The sequence below is a fragment of the Vidua chalybeata genome, chromosome 2 (assembly GCF_026979565.1).
Source record: "Vidua chalybeata isolate OUT-0048 chromosome 2, bVidCha1 merged haplotype, whole genome shotgun sequence".
Lineage (NCBI taxonomy): Eukaryota > Metazoa > Chordata > Aves > Passeriformes > Viduidae > Vidua > Vidua chalybeata.
In genome coordinates, this window is record NC_071531.1 from 115,523,734 (window position 1) to 115,543,536 (window position 19,803).

At 44.0% G+C, this 19,803-nt stretch overlaps 1 protein-coding gene across 3 annotated transcripts in view; it reads right to left on the reverse strand.

Annotated features, from left to right (window-relative positions):
• Positions 1 to 19,803, reverse strand: part of RAB6A (RAB6A, member RAS oncogene family) — a 42,734-nt gene that overhangs the window by 16,244 nt on the left and 6,687 nt on the right. For all 3 annotated transcript variants that reach the window (XM_053934076.1, XM_053934074.1, XM_053934073.1), the window contains exon 2: positions 1,050 to 1,108. In XM_053934076.1, coding sequence (XP_053790051.1) covers positions 1,050 to 1,108 — 59 coding nt within the window. The remainder of the gene's footprint in view (positions 1 to 1,049; positions 1,109 to 19,803) is intronic.

The following is a 19,803-nucleotide window of genomic DNA, read 5'->3' on the forward strand; positions in this document are numbered from 1 at the left end:
CGGGGTGAAACCTCCTCAAGGAGGAACTGGGACACAAACTCAGTAAGGAAAAGGAGCACTCCTAAAAGAAAAATACTCGGGGGGAGGATAAAATCCCAGCTTAAATAAAAGAACTGCCTTCAATGTCCATGTAATTACAGTGGGAGGAATCTGGGAGGAAGCAGTGACGTGTGCTCCAGCCCTCCCACACTGTGGAAACGTGGCTCTTCCCACAGCTCAGGGAGAACTTCCCATCTCGTTTTTCCTAGCACCAGCAAGGAGGAATTACTGAAGGAGGCAGGAGGGAAATCTCTCAGTTCGATGAGATCCTTGGATAGACACTGAGGAAAAGGAGAATCACGTTTTCCCTTTTTTTTTTCCTATTACCTCCTCCTCCCACCCCCTTAAAAAAACCTTCCCAGGCACCAGGGAAGAGATTTTTCTCAGTTTTGTGTATCCAGAACATCACCAGCTGTAACCAAGTAATGAAACATGTTCTGCTTGGAGGAGACACACTTCAGGAAACTGAAGTACTTTTAGATCTGAATTATATCTGAATTCTGGGAGTGAGCAACACTGAGTGTTCTCCCGGACTGCACTGTGCTAATTTGTAAAATTGTTTTATAAACATGTTAAATTTCCCTTTTTTTTTTTTTTTTTTTTTACATTTTGTATTATTTTCTAGCTTGTGTCAATTTGCTGTTTAAAAGAGCTGGGTACCTGTTATCTCATCCACACACAGGGATTAGACCTGTGATGATCTGGCAGAAAATGGTGGGGAAGGAAAAAAAAAAAAAAACAAAACCCTGGCAGACTTAACAACTGCTATTCCCTGGCTGTGCCCCTCGGGTATTCCTTTAGAACCACAGCTCATCCTGCTGCAAGCAGCAGGTAAACTCCTGGAGCAGAATCCAACCCAGAAGTGCCACTCTGCCTGGTGATTAAAATCAAGATTTTACAATTGGCAATTCCATGGTCAGTGCCCCAACTCGTCTGGAATGACTCTTCCTGCAATGGAAGGCACAGCAGCAGAGGAGTCTTACACAAGACAAAAATATGGATTCATTTACCTGGTAGGTGTTGTCAAAGCTGTCATACATGAACCTGGTGATCAAGGAAGTCTTCCCCACTAAAAGAAGAGAAAAAAAACATGGATTCAAGGCCCAGTTTCAGAGCAAGTTTTAAGCAAGTGATTTAAAAATGGTTTACTGTGTCCAACACATCCATCACGTGCACTTAAACTTCCCACAAGGACAAGAGCAGTTATTTGCTTTTTTTTTTTCCTGTATCATTCCCAGTCATCAGATTTACTCTTAAATATTTGTGATTTGAGATGAAAATTAATTTCATTGCTCTGTTTTCTACCAAGCCATTCAGTAATTTTAGTTGCACTGAATGATAACAGCCCCCATAACTAATTATTAGCAACAAAAAGCTCTTCTCACTTGTAAAACATGGCATTTACTCACTCTCAGACCCCAATATCCTCACAACACTTATTTTTCTACTCCTCTAAGACAAACACCAGAGCAGAGCTGGGCCAAAGCCTAACTGATATTTTATAAGCTTTTTCCTTCTCCTACATCTTCACCTGGAGGGATCAGCAAGATCCACAGGAACTGGAACATCTCCAGCTGCCTCATTTTGATGTGTATAAATCCTCTTAATTGTAGGCCAGTTATTTAGGAAGCAACTGAAGTGTCTCAGGGCAGCATCCCCCCCCAGTGTTTTTTCCACCCTGACTGCAGCTGGAATTTGCCATCTCCCAGTGGCAGAGGAGAGGAACTGTGTGACTTGTGCTGGACACCAAACACTGCATGTGCAGATAAAAGGTAAGAAAAGAGTGCTCGAGGCAGAGCTTGTGTTCTCCAAGCAATATTCCAAGGATTTCAGTTCTTTGCCAGGGTGGCCATCCAGTGAACACAGGGATTTAAGGCAAGATTAAGGTCCCTTCCAACCCAAACCATTCTATGATTTCTGGGGTGAGTTTTTGGGGGGCTTTTGTCTGTTGGTTTTAGATCTTAACATAGGAGTGTCACCAAAATCTCCAGTATCCCACTAAGCAGCATTTTCATCCTCAGTTAACCCTGAAAAAGGGCTAAACAAACAGGAATCCAACAGGCAGCCTCTGAGAGGTGAGATTTTCCCAAGTCAAAATCTGAATTCCCATGTGAATTTCTAACATATTCTGCTCCGGAGGCAGAATCAGGTTTCCCACCCAGCTAAAAAGCTGCCTTTGCAAAGGTAGAGCAAATACTCCCTTCACTGAGTAGGTTTTTGGAAGCAGCACATCCCAGACGGGAATGATTCCTGAATCCCTGACTCAGATTTGTCCCATGGATGTGCTGAACAGCTCGAGCTGGTGCAGGACAAACAGGCAGGAGCTGCTGTGAGGGGAGGAGGGATTCATTCCAGGCCCAGTGACAATCCTCAGGAGACACAGACAAGCAAACCAAATCCTCTCCTGCTGCAGCACAGGCTGAATCCCAGGAATTGATTTGCAGCATCACAAACAAGCTGGTTTTCCTCACGTGGCCACTGATGCAAACAGCCACATTTAACTCTTCACGGGTCCAGTCTCACCCAGGAAATTATTTGCTTTGGTAACTCACGACCCCTGAAGGACAATAAAGTGTTCCAGAAAATTCTTCCCTTCTGAGCGACATGTCTTGGATGGGATCTGTCCACAAATCATAAAATATGAACATATTCTGTTTATTCCTGGAGTCTCCCTACCCTACCTTCACTCCTTTCACAAAATGAGGGGGAAAATAAGGTACTGCTCGGCTTGTTTATATTTAAATATCTGCTTCAACCAACATTTGGAGAGAGCATCCTAATGGACTTAGTTCCAAGACATTTCTTCTCTGAACAGACCCAGGTTTATGTTGACAGGCAGCAGATCAAGATGGTATTAACACCAACTGCTCACAGTTTTAATTCCATGAATACTGAGGCACTGCCATTCCTCCTTTTAAAAAACCCAAACTGACTCCTTTTAGAAATCCTGGCACGAATGAAAGCCCACAGTTCCCACTGTATCTCTAATTTCTGTTCTGCCTTGCTGGCCGTATGTTTCTCAAATTCCCAGAAGGCATTAATTTGGGAGTGACTGCAGGCAAGGGAGAGGACAGATTCAGAATTCAAATTCATCTTGGAAAATGCCAAAATGACCTCAGGAGGCAAATGAAGCTCAGCAGGGAGAAGCAGAACAAGGTAATACACGGAGACAAGAACAACCAGCTGTTTAAAATCCAGATGGGAAACAACTGGATAAGTAATCTGGGGGGTCATAGCCCAAGGAACAGATAAGACACTCAAGACTTCAGCTTTGTTTCATTAAGATGCTGGTTTGGGTTTTTTTTTTTTTAATCTAGTGAGTTAATTTAATCTCTTGGAAAATTTTCCACACACAAGTACGTCCAGGGCAGCATTAGTCAGCAATGCAATAAATATCCTTTAGGCCAAAATATTCCTGGTATGCTGCTGGAACTACTCCAAGAAAAAGGTCAATATCACATCCTTGGAGGGACAAGAGGTGGGGGAGGAAATGCTGGGAATGGGGTTTGCTGTGACTGGACACGCTGACAGCTACAGGAAGTGAGGGAAACTCTCAAACAATTCAGGAGCTGGAAGGAACTTTTTGGCAAAAAGACAGGGAGCTTGCAGAGTTCACAGCAAGCAGCTGAAAGGTGAGGGGCAGAAGCGACTTACTGCTCAGGGAAAGTTGTCTCCAGGCACTTTTCCCTCTGCAGATCAAGATCTAACAGCTAAAAGCTGAGTCCAACCACAATCCAAGCAGGAAGGGCAGAGAACTGGGAAATTGAGGCAACTGAACCTCAAAATAACTTATTCAGCTGGGCAGTTCTCCCTTCCCTGGCACACAGAGTTGACAATGTCACTCCTCTCTAGGAATTTGCATCCAAGGCATCTTTTGAAGAGGAGGGAAGCCAAGTAAAGAAGTGATTAACCAAAGAAACCATTTGTTTCAACAGCAAGCCTGAACATCAGTTATGGACATTTTTCTGTCATTAAGAGGCTGAACAATGGCTTCACCAGATGAGTTCTTGACTCCTTCCAGCCTTCCATCCAACAAAATCCACATCAAACAGCTCCTAATCATACAGCTGTGCCTCAAACATTAAGTAATTGCTGTGATTATAAAATCCTAGAAGGTTTTGGGCTGGAAGGGACCTTGAAGACCAGCTCATCCCAAGTCCCCGCCATGGGCAGGGACACCTGCCACTATCCCAAGTTGCACCAAGCCCTGTCCACCCTGGCCTTGGACACTTCCAGGGATCCAGGAGCTGCCACAGCTTCTCTGGGCACTCTGTGCCAGGGCCTCCTCATCCTCACAGAGAGGAATGCCTTCCCAAGATCCCATCCAGCCCTGCCCTCTGGCAGTGGAAGCCATTCCCTGTGTCCTGTCCCTCTATCCCTTGTCCCCAGTCCCTCTCCAGCTCTCCTGGAACCCCTTTAGCTGCTGGAAGGGGCTCTGAGCTCTCCCTGGATCCTTCTCCTCTCCAGGTGAGCAACCCAAGCTCTCCCAGCCTGGCTCCAGCCCTCAGAGCACCTTCTATCATCTATCAATGTACACTTCGGAAGGGATCCAGCTGCAAAAGGGATTTTTAAGCTCGGCTCTGACTTGCTCAGATGGTTTTCTTCAGCTGGATCAGCTCTGGAAGAATCTGGATCTGGTGGCTCCCATCATGAACTGGCTGCTCACCCCATCCCCATGAATTCTGCAAGAAGAAGTTGGCTGTTCTGATATATAAAATTAGGGAACTCCTAAAAGGAAAGGTTTGATCATTGGTTCAGCACAGAAACCAGGAGATGCCCAAACACCAACACCCTCCTGAATCAGCAGCAACTGTGGCAGCCAAGAGCCAAGTGCCCAGAGATGACTGAGAGGGAAGTTGTGAAGATCCTATCAGCGGAATTGCCATGAACCAGGAGGGGCTGAATTCCAAGCCTTCACCTCATGGAGTCACCCTGGTCGATCCCCTTTGTCTGGGAGCCTGGAGCCACAGCCTGGCAGGGATTTCACAGCGAGAACCCAGCTGCAAGATGGAATCAATACGCTGACCTCGTGCTTCCAGCCACTTTGATCCGACAGCGGCCGCTGGAGATGTTCCAAGGTCGCTCCATCACATTCCTGCAGGCTGCCTTTTGCCTGCTCCTGGGGAGATCCATGTGTCCAGCAGCAGCCCCAGGAGTGACACTGATCCATGGTGGGCTCCCACAGCTCCCACCAGCAGCAGCCCCAGGAGTGACACTGGTCCATGGTGGGCTCCCACAGCTCCCACAGCGCGTGTGAAATGCTCTAACGAGGCACTGGGGAGAAGGGCCCTCAGATAACACAAATCACCTCCCCACCAGCATGGGATTAGAAGGTCATTTGTTGCCAGAGTCTGCAAAAGGGCTCAGGCACCAGCCAGGAGTGACCTGCAAGGAAAAGTAATTGGGGTTGTGCCACTTGGCACGTGTGATGCACGAGGAGTGGGACTGACATGCCCCTCTCATTTTCTTAGGCATATCATATGAGAGATTCACAACCTCTCCAAGGATTCTTCTGGAGAAGCCACATTTAAATTGCTGACTTCATCCTCGTGGTTGTTCAGAACTTTCAAAGCATCAGCAATCAGGACAAAAAAAAAAAAAACAAAAAACCCAAGAGATATCTTGAAGGCAAAATAACCTTAAAAGTGATCAACACATCCAGACTGTTCAACTGGAAAACTGCCCTTGGCCTCTCCCAGCTCTCAGAGCAGCCTTGGCCAAGAGATCCAACCTGCTGAAAGCCAGAGGTAAAGGGAGGAAGATGAGGAAAGTCTTCTCCTCACTGTGTAATCCCAAAATTTCCCTTGCCCTTTGCATGACTCCTTTCAGATTTGATTGAAGGATAAACCCCAGTGACACTACAACTTTTTTTCATACATAAGCTCACCTCAAAATCTTCACTGGAATTATTTTGCTGTGAAAAAAACAAAACAAAAACAAAAACAACCCAAGGCACCAAAAGGAAAAGCATTACTAAGAACAATATACTGAATTATGAATGCCTCAAAACCATTTTTAGATTTGTGTTTAAAAAGAAGCCCCAAAAGGAAGATGCACAGAGTTGACTTTAAATGATCTGTGTGAGCCAGTAAGAATATTTTTAGATATGTCATTCCAAGCACTGGAAACAGAAATGCTGTATTAAAGTGATTAAAGCAGCTTCTTTAAAAAAAAAAAAAAAAAAATAAAAACACCCCCCATCCTCCTCTGCTCTTCGCTGTCAAACTATGGAAATTTCACCTGGTTCCCTCAAAGTAAGAAACCAAACTCATTCATTATCCAAAGGCACTGGCAGAGCCAGCAGACTGCATTCATCCAAGGAATTCTCAGACAGATGAAATTTGTCTCAGTCACAGTGAGGAACTTGGAGGATGGAATCCAGTCAAGTTCCAGGGAGCAGAGGCAAAAGCCACAGTTGAGGAGGTCTCATCTCCTTGCTCTAATTAAAGGATTTTTTACCCTGATTTTTTTTTTACTATTGATTCCACTCCTGCTCTATTGTCAAACCTATTTTATTCTGCCATTTCTTTCCTGATGGGAGATGAGATCAGACCAAAGGACCACCTGAGACAACTCCTTACAGTATTCAGTCCTCAATATTTTTTTTCTTTAATCAAGAAAAACTAAAATTAGTAGAAAGCCTGCAAAATATAAACCTTGAAATCCATGCATGGATCCCTGTAAGTAGTATAAACAAAATGGTTCAAACAGCCCCTTTTAAGATAATGTATTCCCAGCCTAGTTGAAGATCTAGGTTATAAATTATACTGTGGTCCTATTATACAGATGTGCTTCATTATTTAAGATTCTGTTTAGGAAATTAATGTAGAATATCCAGGGAAACAAGACCCAGAAAAACAGGGAACAATTTAGGTTTGCTTTATATTGCTTTTTGAATTCGAGAGAGGCTCCATCACTTTCTACCTTAAATATATCTCACTTTATCCTTCCCAGAGAACAACTCACCTTGCTTTTAGCTGATTCTGGGTTTGATACCCATTCCAAGAGGAACAAACAATGGCCTGGAGCTCGTGGCAGAGATCTAACACGGAAATTAAAGCAGGGACCGTGGATGCGCCCAGCTCGGAGGGCGTGGAGCACAGGGAGCACCCTCTGAGCACAAAGTCCCCTCAGCACAATTCCAGCACTTCTAGTCCTTCTCTTTTATTAGCAGCAGCTCCTGTGACAAAGGACATTTGCAGCTGCATTGCTTCCCACAGAAGCACAGGCCAGAGAGGAGCCTGCACACAACGTGCTGGTGCCAAATACTGGTATTCAGGTATTTCTTTGGCAGCTCAGGACACATTTTGTAGTACCCACGAGGATACTTCCAAAATGCAAGAAAACAAATCATAGAACCATTTTGGTTGGGAAAACCCTCCAAGATCATGGAGTCCAACCATTCCTCCAGCACTGCCAAGAACATCACTAAGCCATGGCCCCAAGTGCTGCATCCACAGGGCTTTAAATCCCTCCAGCAGTGGGGATCCAGCAGCTCCCACAGGGCTGCAAACAACACCCACATGGCAAACCTCAGCCCCAAAATAAGGCAAAGCCCTCCAAGAACTTAGACACAGGCTGCAGAACCTGCTCTGAGCCTCCTCCAATGAAAAACAGCCAGGAGGATGCTGCTGGCAGCAGCTTGTCCATGACTGTAGGGGAAAGGAGGACACACAGCAGCAGAGCAACCACCTCCAAAAGGGGTTTTTGGCAGTTTATTTGTGGAGGTTTTATGGCATCCTACCTCGAAAAGGAACTCTAGAAAGGCAGACACAATCAATAACAATGTCAAACAACTGCAGCTGGCCTTTTTAGACCAATGAATCCCTGCCAATCCTTCATTTCTTTTCAGGTCACCACCACAACAAAGCTTTTATTTTGCCTTTTAATTAAAAGCACTATTGAAAACTGTTTGATATAGTCCTGGATCAATTACTTTGGCTTCAGGGATTGCTGGCAGCCTGGAGCTCTCAATTTGAGAATGGCTGGTCTGTACCCACAGAGCAGAGGAGAAAACACAGAAATCCAGGGACTGGCAGTGGAGGATTCCCATAGTCCAATTCCATTCCCAGAGCAGCCTGTTCAGCCTTGCTGAGCTCCAGGGAAAGGTGGACTTGGCCTTTCCCTATTTTCCATTCCCATTTCTTAGCCAGCAGTTGATAAAGCCATAAGAGGTAACTTCTTACAGCCATCACCACTGCTATTCAAAGACTATTTATAGAAGAAATAATCACAATTAAAAGCTCTACAGAAACCGACCAGAGAACAAGAGAGACTTTTGGAGGCTCAAGGTAATCCTGAAGCATTTGGATGCCCTGGAAGTGTCCAAGGCCAGGCTGGACAGGGCTTGGAGCAACCTGGGATGGTGGAAGGTGTTCCTGCCCATGGCAGGGGGTGGCACTGGATCATCTTTAAGTTCCCTTCCAACCCAAACCACTCTAGGATTCTGTGATTCATGGGAGAGTGCTGAGCCTCTTAAAATTAATTTATTTTTTTAAAACCCAGGTTTTAACCCCTTTCCAGATGATCACTAATAGCACTGTCCCAGTGCTCCACACAAAATGGAGATGAATTTAATGAGATGCAACATGTGGCCAATGAACCAGTGGAATAACCAAATTTGCCTCTTTCCTCTGCCCTCTATACACAGCTCCGAGTATTTTAAAGTACTGAGAGATCCTGAACAAAAAGTTGATTATTTGCTCATTGTAAATTCAATTCTCTTAATTCTTACAAATATTCTATCTGGACTGGACTTTTCAAGGCAAGATGAGACAGTTTTATTAGAGCTGAAGGTGAAGAGATGACTTTTACTCATTTAATGAAGTAAGAAACAGAATTTTGCTGCTGCTGAGGAAATTTCCATTTTCCTTTTACCCTGTGACAATCAGGTGCCTTGAACTTCGGTCTGCTCTTCGTGACGGGAGAATTTCTGAGCAAAACCTTTTAAAGCCTAAACATCCCAGCAACTTCCTAAAGGGAGAAAGTGTGACATCAGCCTTGAGCTCCCCCAGCCAGCCCTCAGCACTGGTAAAAAAAGCTGCACTTAGCAAACTGGAACAGACCCTAAGCCGGGGATGGGAGCCTAAATGGATGGTGGGAAGTGCACATGAATATTTATGAGTGTCTGGTGCAGAGCAGCAGGAAGGGAAGCATGGAGTGGAGTGAACTGGCTTGATGTAACAGGGAATAACAAGGAATGACACCTACCCAGCAGATGAACACACAGAAAGCTGCTCAGAGAATGGTTGGGATCATCTGCAGATCGTTCCCACGTGCTGCAAGAACAGGGATACAAAGGAAGGAGCCAGGCCCTTTGCACAGGAGCACCATTTTAAACTCTAAGGATATGAAAAAAAGCTGCCTGATCCTGCATTCCTCATGCTTTTTCTTCCCAAAACAGAGGGTATAACTTGATTTTCCTAAGAGTTACACCAAAAAAGATCTGCTCTATTCATTATTCAGGCCCAGGAAAACAGGGAAATGCAGCTCCTCAGGGCTCAGGGAAATGTCCTCAAACAGCACCAGAGCTGTTTGGCACTCAGGAGAGTGACACTGAGACTCAGCCCTTCTCCCTGGCCACCACCAAAGGCTCATTTGTAATGGCTTCTAAAAGAAATCCATAACACTCATTTCAAGCCATGCCAAAAATTAAGTTTCACACACATTTGGGATCATCTTTAAAGACCTGCCCTTGCTACTGAGAAGCAGATAGGAAACAGAATTTTGTTGCCACCCAGTTGTCATCAGAGCAAAGGGGTTTTAGTTCCAGTCAATCTCTCTGGGCAATAATCCATGGAAACAAGAGTTTTCATGCCTGCCCCTTCCTGTCAGGCATTTCCATAATTTACAAAAAGGGACCAATTATTCCCTTATCTACAACAACCAGTAATCAAATGATTAACACTTCAGTAACTGCCTTATAAAAAAGATGACTATGAAAATATGTGTTAGCTTGAAAAGCTCATTAATTCTCATTCATTCTTCTCTTTGGGCACCTCAGAGCACATTCACAGTGTTGTTTTCCACAATAATTCATCCAAGACAGAAGGAAATGGAGGCTGATGCACTTTTCTGACCTAGAAAGTGTTTTTTTCCCAGGGTGTTGCTGACAGCAGTGCCCAGCAGGGCCTGTAACTCCACTCCCCAGCTTTTTAGTCAAATTCAACATAATGCAGAAATCAAGGATTTCTTTTCTTTCTTTCCAAGAGATGCTTTTCAAAATCTACCAGCTCAAGGCCGGCTCATGTCTTAAATTTGAAGCTCTCAGCCTTGCTTTAGATTAGATATACATCTGGATAGAGACAAACACTTGGGATTAAATCTAGCTGAACATTAAGTCTCTGTAACTAGGAATGCAGAGCTAGTTAAAGTTATTAAAAACCTGCTCTCTTTTTCCTTAAATCAGGATTTTTTCATTTTATTCCTAATCCTGCAGCATACATTTTCCCGGTCTAATTCCTGCTGTACACTACTGTAGGTTTGCTTCAAAGATTTGGCAAAACAGTTATCAGAGAATGGGTTGGGTTGGAAAGGACCTTTAAAGATCATCCTGTCCAAGATTTTTGCTGTGGTTTTCATTCTAAACAGCTCAGGTGGAACTTCCCTTCCTCAAAGGGACCCCAACAGTATTTCTGCCACTGCAAAAGATGTGAGCAGACAGTGACAAGAGGGAAAGTCCCTTGCTCCTCACAGTCACATCTCACCTGAAGATTTCTCCTCCCACTCAGACAGCTGAGCTGCCTCACTGGTATTTACTGGTCCATCTCCAGTGGACAAGAAATTGCCTCTACCAGGCAGAGCAGCAATTCTCCCAAAGGAGCCTTCCTTTTACACAACCATTCCCAGGCATACTATGTAAAAACCCAGGAGGGTTTCACAGCTGACAGCTACACACTGAGGGACAACCAGAAAAAAGCCTGCTCTGCCACTGATCCAAGCATTCAGTGCCATATGGATGTATTTTATGCAGTCCCCGGGCATTTTAAAACCAGCAAGAGAAGCAAAGAATTGTCACTTGTGTTTAAAGCTCAGCAGTAGCTAAAGGGGAAAGGAAGAGGCAGGAGAGAGTATTTTGTATTATCCATCTTTTTCTAAGGCAACATCAGCCTGTTAGCTGTGTATAGGCAATTTAGAATCCTGTTTTATTTAGCACTACACACTTTTTTCTTGAGGGAGATGCCAGTTAGTTTTAGCTGGTATCTGCATTTCTCAGAAATAAACTAAGGCACAAGTTAAGACTGATCATGACTGACCCCAGGGTAGAAGGCACAGCCTGGACACATAAAGCTGGGAAAGGCATCCCTTTGCATTTTGGGATGTGAAAGGATCACACAGATCAATAGAAATGTGCAGAGACTCATTACAAGTTTAATGACAAACTCAGAACTCCTTCCCGCTAAGCAAATCCTAATCAGCACTGGCAGAGTTGATAAAAGCAGAACAATATCCCTGATTATTAATGCACAGGCAAGATTTCCTTTGGGATCTGCACCAAGCCTTGTGACAGGGACAAAAATACCCAGTGATAAATAGCTTCATTAATTCTTGTGGGTTTTGTCAGTAATTAGCTTGACTCTTCCTCCCAAAATGGGAAATAAATGAAAGAACACAATGCAAACAAATCTTGTTCTGTTTGCTCAGTCACAGCCACAAAGAAATGAAACAGTAAAAACGGGTCAGCCTCTGGTTCTGTCTCAAAATCACACCTTGGAGCTCCTTTAAACAATGAAGGTGCACACTGAAAAGTTTTCATATAAAAACTGGGCCGTTTTTTACCATCCCATTGTAGAAAAGAATAAACAAGAGTCAACCCCTCACTGGTGAACAGGAAGGAGCAGATCTATTAAATGTAATAATTCAATTACTCTGTCAGTATAGTAAAATAAAAAAAACATGGAAATGCTACCTCCTAAGCACAGCTATAAAAATTCATTTTAAAATCTGCACCTTATGTTCTAGAGATGAAATCTCTTGTCTGGTTTTCTGCAGAGGAATTCCAAGCCAAGCCTGTAACACAACCAGTGCTATTTTCACAGTCTGAAAGGTTTTGAAAAGCAACAAAGCCAAAAGGAGTGTCACAAGTGGAAGACCTCCAGGCAATCCCAGTTCTCCTCTCCCAGGATAACACCAAGCCTCTGGGAAGTGACACAATGCCACGTGAGGAGCCAGACTCCCAGGCTTCTGTTGGAGGAAAAGCTGCCACCTCTCATGTTCAGAGTGCTGGATCTCCCATCATTTTGTACAGAAGGGGCAAATATTCTGATTAAATATGGCTGAAGGTAACTGAGGTCTGCAGAAGTGTTTATGAATGCTGGGTGTTTGTTTTTTCTTTAATTTAATTTCAGTTAAATTGGTGTGGAAACCAGAAACTGTCTTCAACTTCCTACAGCCAAGCAAAGTAGGAGTTTTGGCTTGGAGGAGGAGCCTTGGAATCCTGTGAAGAGCTGAAACCCAAATGCTGCCATGGGGTAAATGAAACATGCATGTGAACTCCTGGAACAACAGGGAACAGCATGAGCAGGAAGGGAATCTCACATGCCAATTGCTGCACTGTGTGGTAAATGTGGCTTCATTCAAATCAGGAAGAACAAACCCAAGATAAGGTAACCAGAAGATCAAGATTTGGAGGAGCTGTGCAGATAAGGAAAACAAAAGAACAGGGAGACACTAGAATTTTGCCCAAGCCCTAAGGGATGAGACAAAGCACCTAAAGAAAAGGTCCCGAGCAGTTCTGACTCCTAAGAGGTGCAGGACAATTGTGACAAAAGCATGGAGAGGCCAAAAGACACCATGGGCATCCAGCTGTGTCCCATCCTGTGCCACAGCTTCGGGGCAGAAATCTTGGCCCTTTGGAGGACAGGGATCAGAGTGGACAGCTAAGATCTACACTACAGTGGCTGTGAGGGAAATCCACATTAGGATTGAGGATGAGTTGAACACCAACCAAAGAACAGGAATTGTGGGGGATACACTCATGTTTTTATGGATATCACTTGGTTGATTAACTAAAGGGTACTCACAGGGCACCTTTACATTTCAAAGACTTCTGTGCAGTCTCTCATTATTTGCCAGGAATGAAGAAAATCTTCAAAATTTACAGACACACGAGGATATTTTTTTTCACGACAGCCTGAGGATTTTGCTTTCCTTATCTTACATAGTTAAGGTTTTTAAAATAGTTTCCAATGAGGCTTCAAATATTCTCCAAAGGATTTTATCTTTACTGCTCACAAAATACCTCAGAACCCTCAACCGTAAGCACTGGTAACACAAAGCAGCACTTGGAAATATGGTAAAGCACATGCCAGGGATCTTCTGACCAGGTGTGGATGACTGTGGAGCTAAGGAAGAAGGAAGATTTAGTCCAAAAGTCCATGTGACCACAGTCTCTACCCAAAATTTCTCAGGAGCACGGCACAGTGAGTGGAGGAAGGAGCTCAGAGCTGTGGGAATTCCAGGTGGACCTGATAAACAACTCAGCTGGCACGTGCAGCACAAACTGGAAAGAGGGAGACATTCCATGCAGGAGATGTTATTGGGAAGCTGCTCCTGCATCTCAGAAATGATTTTTTCTGAAGGTGATGAACAGCAGCAGTTCTTGCAAAGTCATCTCTTTTGGACTCCTCACTCTGGTTTTAAACACTGGGTTTCACCCTGGGAAGATGTATTCCACAACTGGACTGGATTCTATCCCCAGCATTTAGCTAGGTGGTATTTCTAAGCACATTTCTGTGAGGAAAAAAAGCATATTTAAGAGCATATTTGTGAGGCAGAGGAGCTGGAGGATGACTGGAGAAAGGAAGGAGGAACAGTGATAGATCCTGGTTAGTGACATCCTGGCAGGTGACATTTACTATTTCCTTCTTCCCAGAACAGCCTGCTCATTATCGCTCCAACAATCCCAACAGCACCACTCCAGATAAACATCATCTCAGCAACTCAGTTTTTGGACAAAGTATGGATTCTGGATCACAGTGTTTGGGTTGAAATTTCAGAACAACTCAACTTTATCCCAGCTTACTACAGCTTTACTGTGAGCACAATGAGACAAATTAAATGGTTTTAGAGACACCTCCAAAAATTCAATTCAATTCAATTCAATTCAATTCAATTCAATTCAATTCAATTCAATTCAATTCAATTCAATTCCTATTTCTATTTCTATTCTATTCTATTCTATTCTACTTGCTTCTCACAAAAATTTGGCCTACCAAGTTTCAGAGCCCAATATTGAAGCTTTATTATTGTCATGCAAGGGTGGCTCAATATTCACTTTATATATGATGGCAGTTAAAGCCCATGGGGGTGAAATCACCTTTTGAGGCATCTACTGCATCCAGGTTCTATGATTCCAAATTTCCATTAAAAACCAATGCAGGACTGAACAAAAACCCACCAGGAGACCTTCAGTAATTAAACATTCATAAGATCCAATTTTTACATCCCAGTATTTTATTTTTAAATACCTAATTATCTGCTTGTAAAAGGCTTGAAAGAAATAAAATGCCACATACGGAGAAGCAGCAAAAGTAATTAAGCCACTCTGGACAGACATTACGTTGGAAGGGTGGGGAGTGGCTCTGGAAAGCACAAATTCCACGTGGGCAAAAGGGGAAGGAGACAAGAGCTCCTCCATCACCTGAAGCATGAGGGATCCCTTCAACTGATTTCAAATTTACAGCCACCTTATGTCCTCAATTTAAGTCAGAAACTAAATGCTACCAAACAATTTTGGAAAGAAGAAGCAGACACTGAAAACATAATTATGAAATTCTGGATTAAATACTTTTAACACAGTATTTGTTCCCATAACGAACCATATTCATAGGCAGTTTAGACAGAAATCTGCATAAAAATCCTCAAACAGAACAGTGTTTCCCAAAAGTAACTTTTGTTAAATAAATTGCAAATGATAGGCTAATGCATCATCTAATATGGAAACACTCCTGGATTCCTCAGAATTATATTCCTGACGCAGGAGAGAAAGAGAGGCAGCAGGGAGCAGTCACCTGAGGATGCATTTCTGAAGGGAAACATTCCCTGCTTTGAGCACTGAGCATTATCCCCATGCAAGCTAAACCAGCAGATGCCAGCATGCAGCTGAGGGAATCCAGGCATTGCTTCCCTGGATCACATGCCAAATGGGGCCCTTGGAACAAGCTCCTGCTCCCTTCCCAAAGATGTTTTGCCCTTGAAAGCACAACAAGCACTGCTAAGTCAGCCACTTCCAGCCAGGAATTAGAGAAGTTTCAGGAGACCTATTAAAATGCAAGGGATTACCATCCCCTTCCCTTCCCTCCATCCTTTAACTCAGTTAAATTCTGCCTAATGTTTCCCCAGCACCATTATCCCACTGGCAAAACAAGCAAATGCTTCCTCTTGCTCCCTCCTCTCCTGACTCCCTACACTGCCACAAAGAAATTTCTGCTCTCTCACACTGTGGTGACAATTTTCCTGCTGGGGGAAGGAGAAATGGAAAAGAAAAGGAGGAGGAAGAGAAAAAGAAGAAAAGGAAGAAGGGGACAAGAGCTCCATACAGCATTCTCCTCAGTGATTCCATCTGATTCCCACAACCTACCATCTCCTGGGCAGCACTGGAAGGATTAGGAGCTGTCCTCTGCTCTTTCCACACAGGAGGTGCATAACAGCTTCCACAGGAGCTCCCTCAAACTCATTCTCCAGGCAGACACACAGGTGAGTGCTTCTTCAGAAGCAAGTTTGGGCAAGATCCTAAAATAACCCCGATTTAAGGTCGATGCAGCCTGGCTTAGGAAGAGGCAACTTAAGGAAAAAAGTGCCTGGAGTACCTTCATTAGGCACAGCTCTCCTCCAGGCATGTGCTGATCTGAGCTGACATGGATGGCTGTGGAGAACACCTGGGGACTGCTGCGAAAATAACCGGAGCCGCGCCGACACACACGGGTTTGTGCACGTGATGGAACTCCCTGGCCAGGCAGAGGGAAAACAGCTGGTGTACAACACAGGACATGGACACCAGGGAGTGGGCGAGGCAGCACAGAACCCTGGGGTTTTAAACCAAAAAATCCCCAGCCACAATTTGGTTTTTAGCAACAGAAACCCAAAGCGTGTAGAAACTGAGATCAGCACAGCTGAAGGAGTGCGCTGCAGGCTCTGGGCTCCTCAGACACCTGTATGGGTCTGGGCAGCACAATCCTACAAATCCCTGACATGAAGGATTCAAGGGAAGGATATCCTTACACCACACTGTCCTTTTCTCCTTCACATCTCCTGCCCCTGAGCTGCCCCAGCTCTTCTCCTGGGAACTGGGGCAGGAGAGAGGCCAGCAGACATTCGATGCTCCTGCTGCCCGCACTGCCTGGGCTGCAAATAAAGAACTCCGAGCTTAAAGGATGTTAAACCATTACATCAATTCCCAACTTTTAAATGGGAAACTTTTCCTGCAAAATCTTCCTCTTCTCCTCTAACTTATTCCCAACTGAGACACTGACCTCTCTGTAAGGAGTTTCAGCCAGCTGACAATAAACCTGTTCCTTCCCAGCTGTGCTTCACAAATGCCTTGGGAAGAGGCCACGGAGCCTGAAGGGTCTGCAAACCCAAGGTCTGATGTTCATCTCTATGGATTTTAAAAATAAAAATATCTAGTCTTTAAAAGGTAGAAATTTGGTTCCAAGCAGTAAATGGAACAAGTTCTGTTGGTGTTTTATGCTGATCTTTTCTAGATGAATGTATATTCCAGAAGGAATTGTGGGATTCAACTATAGAAAAAGAAGAAAAGTGTTTATATGAGAAACTGGGTTTGGAACAGAAAATTCTTCAGATAAGAATTATCTACACTCCAACTGGGATACAGTATCTTGAAATAAATACTCTCCTCCAGCAATATCTTCCAGGAGAACAATTCCTTCATATTAAGGACATAAACTAGTTAAGTTCCTATTTAATTGTAATATTTATTCTCCAAGACTTGCTTCTAACCTGAGCAATTCCTTGTATAAACATGCACAGAAAATATTTTGGGGTCTTCAGGCTGCCCTACCTAAAACCAGTTTTAAGTGCACCACAGGGCTGGCTCTAGACTCAGGTCTTTAGGCAAGCAGCTGAGAAGCATCAAATCCAGGCAAAAGCCCAGAGCTGTTTTGAGACATCTTAAAACCATCTCATGTAGGACACTTTTTCTGCTCCTCCAGTTTCCAAAAGGAAAAGCTAAAAAAGCCTTTGCTCTCCCTGGGATCTGGAACCAGGCAGGCAAAACCAGATCTCAAATCTCTGCCTCACTCTCAGTCGTGCAAGGCTCGCACAGACTAAACAACCAAATCTAAAATATCAGCCATACAGTCCCCCAGGGAAATTTTTTTTCTAAATGGCAGGATTTACTGGAGGCAATGTGTAGTAATCCACACAAGGCTCCTTTTAAGTTTCCTAAAATCTCTCTTGCATTTTTAAGCAAAAATGTAAAATTCCCAAGGTCAAGGAATTTATTTTTAACTGTAAATTACTCACTGTGACAGTAGAGAGTCTACCAAGCCTAGAAACAGAGGCGACCTATGAGACTTCTGCATTTCACCAGAGAAGGGGGGAAATATTTTAACACCAAGATTGGAAAAGCTTTTTTTGTTGGGAAAAGCTTTTTTCAAGTCTGCCGTTGCACTACAGCATCCAAATAAAGAGGTCAATTTTATGGGACGCGAGCGTTTGATCTGCTTACTGTTTATGCAGTATCAGGGAAAAAAAACATCCTCTTCTCCAAGTCACATTGTGGTTTAAGAGCAACTTAGAAATAAAAATAAAAAAGTGGAAGAGAATTATGGCCACGATTCTACAGTGGTGGAGAAAAGACACTCTGATGACTGCCCAGTGAAAAAAGATGAAAGATAACTCAGCTAGGGAAGAAAAATGGGAAACTGGAAGAACAAAAAGAATAGGAAGATAATTATGATTTGAATACATACATACATATTTAAGGGGCAGCTGGAAAAGCTGAGAAGAAATTACAAGAACCAGTGAGTGAGTCCGGCAGTGAGAGACTGGAATAGACCAACCCTGTGAAAAACTCTTTGTGAAGCATTCCAAGGTCAGGAAAAAAAAAAAAAGGGAAAAACCAAAAATATTGGGATTTCCTTGTGATGAAGACTCCAACTGTCTTCAGCCATCAGCCCCTCCTCCTGCTGTGTCCAGCTGCTGCTGAAGGATTCAACTCTGGCTTCATCCCAAGCAGCAGCACCAGCTCAGCTTGGGAAAAGCCATCCTGGGTTCGAGGTGGGCACAAATGACTTTTCAGCCATTTTGAGTGAGCCAAGGACAAAATGCCCAAAAGCTGCTGGAGAATCAAGTTTGGGGAAGGGGAAAAAACAATGAGGTACTATAGACAAGACAAAGAAGGCAGCAAACCTTCTAGCATGAACATCTGCCTACTGCTGCAGAGGAAAGTCAGGAAGGAGTCAGAACTTCCTTCAGGAGAGAATGTTCTCCATCTCCTCCACCACTCAGACATCCACTGGATGAATCCACCACCCAGCCAGTTCAGATTTCTCTACCAAGCCTTCCTTCCATCAGGCCATTGAAAAAAATCCTCCAGTCACAGACACCAAGGGTTCTCACAGTCAATTCTGTACCGGCAGAGGACGACAGGAATGAGTATTTTCTACTCCCAGAAAAAGCAACATCCCCATTAAAAAAAAAGGAAGCTGCAGAGAAACACTGCTGCACTCACATTAATCCAATGCTGTCTGCCCACTCCTGGGCAGCTCCACAGCCTCTGAAGAACTGAAGTTCCAACCTGTTAACAGGAATTCTCTTTTCCCAGCTCCAACAGCAGGTACCTAAAGGCCACGCTGACAGGGATCTTGCCAATCCTGCATCAGCCACTGCTTGGAGCTTTGCCAGGGATGCTGCACCCTCCAAGGGCCCCTCTCCTTTTAGCTACGCATCTATTCCAGCTTTTATCCCCCTTCTCTTTGTGTTACACATATCAAGAACATTATGAAAATTAACTTGCTGTAACTCAAACCTAGACAGGGGCATGGACAGGAAGCACAGCAGGAAGCATTTAGTGGAATGGAATAAACTGGCCCCTGCATTAATTACAGAAATGCTGGAGTGGGTTGGTTTTTTCTGCAGCAATTGCTGATTGCTCCTGAAGAAGCAAACCATTAAAGGAAAGTCACTTAGCAGGATAAATGGCACTTGTCTATATGGTGCAAATGTTACTAGTACAGAGGTTTAAAGGGTCACAATTCAAGAGAGAGAAAAGACCAACTCAAAGTAAAGACATTTTCCCATTAGTAGGTTTAGCTGCCCCTTCCTGGTTCTGCCTGAAGACAAAATACTGCCCATCAGTATTGCTCCAGTGTTTTTTCCCAACTCTTTAAATTCTGGGCAAGTATGCTTTAGAGTTAAAGCAAAGCCTTAATTCTGTGTGTTGGTAACACCTACACATGTCTGGATGAGAGAACACTACGAGCCTGCGAAATCTCGGAATAGCTGGGTGCCATCTCCAGGGGATACTGCCAGCTGCTCATGGCACAGAGACTCTTCCAAGTGAGCCCCAAAATCCCTGCTCATTCAAATGGCAGACTCTTCCAAGTGAGCCCCAAAATCCCTGCTCATTCAGATGGCAGGCTCTTCCAAGTGAGCCCCAAAATCCCTGCTCATTCAAATGGCACACTCTTCCAAGTGAGCCCCAAAATCCCTGCTCATTCAGATGGCAGGCTCTTCCAAGTGAGCCCCAAAATCCCTGCTCATTCAAATGGCACACTCTTCCAAGTGAGCCCCAAAATCCCT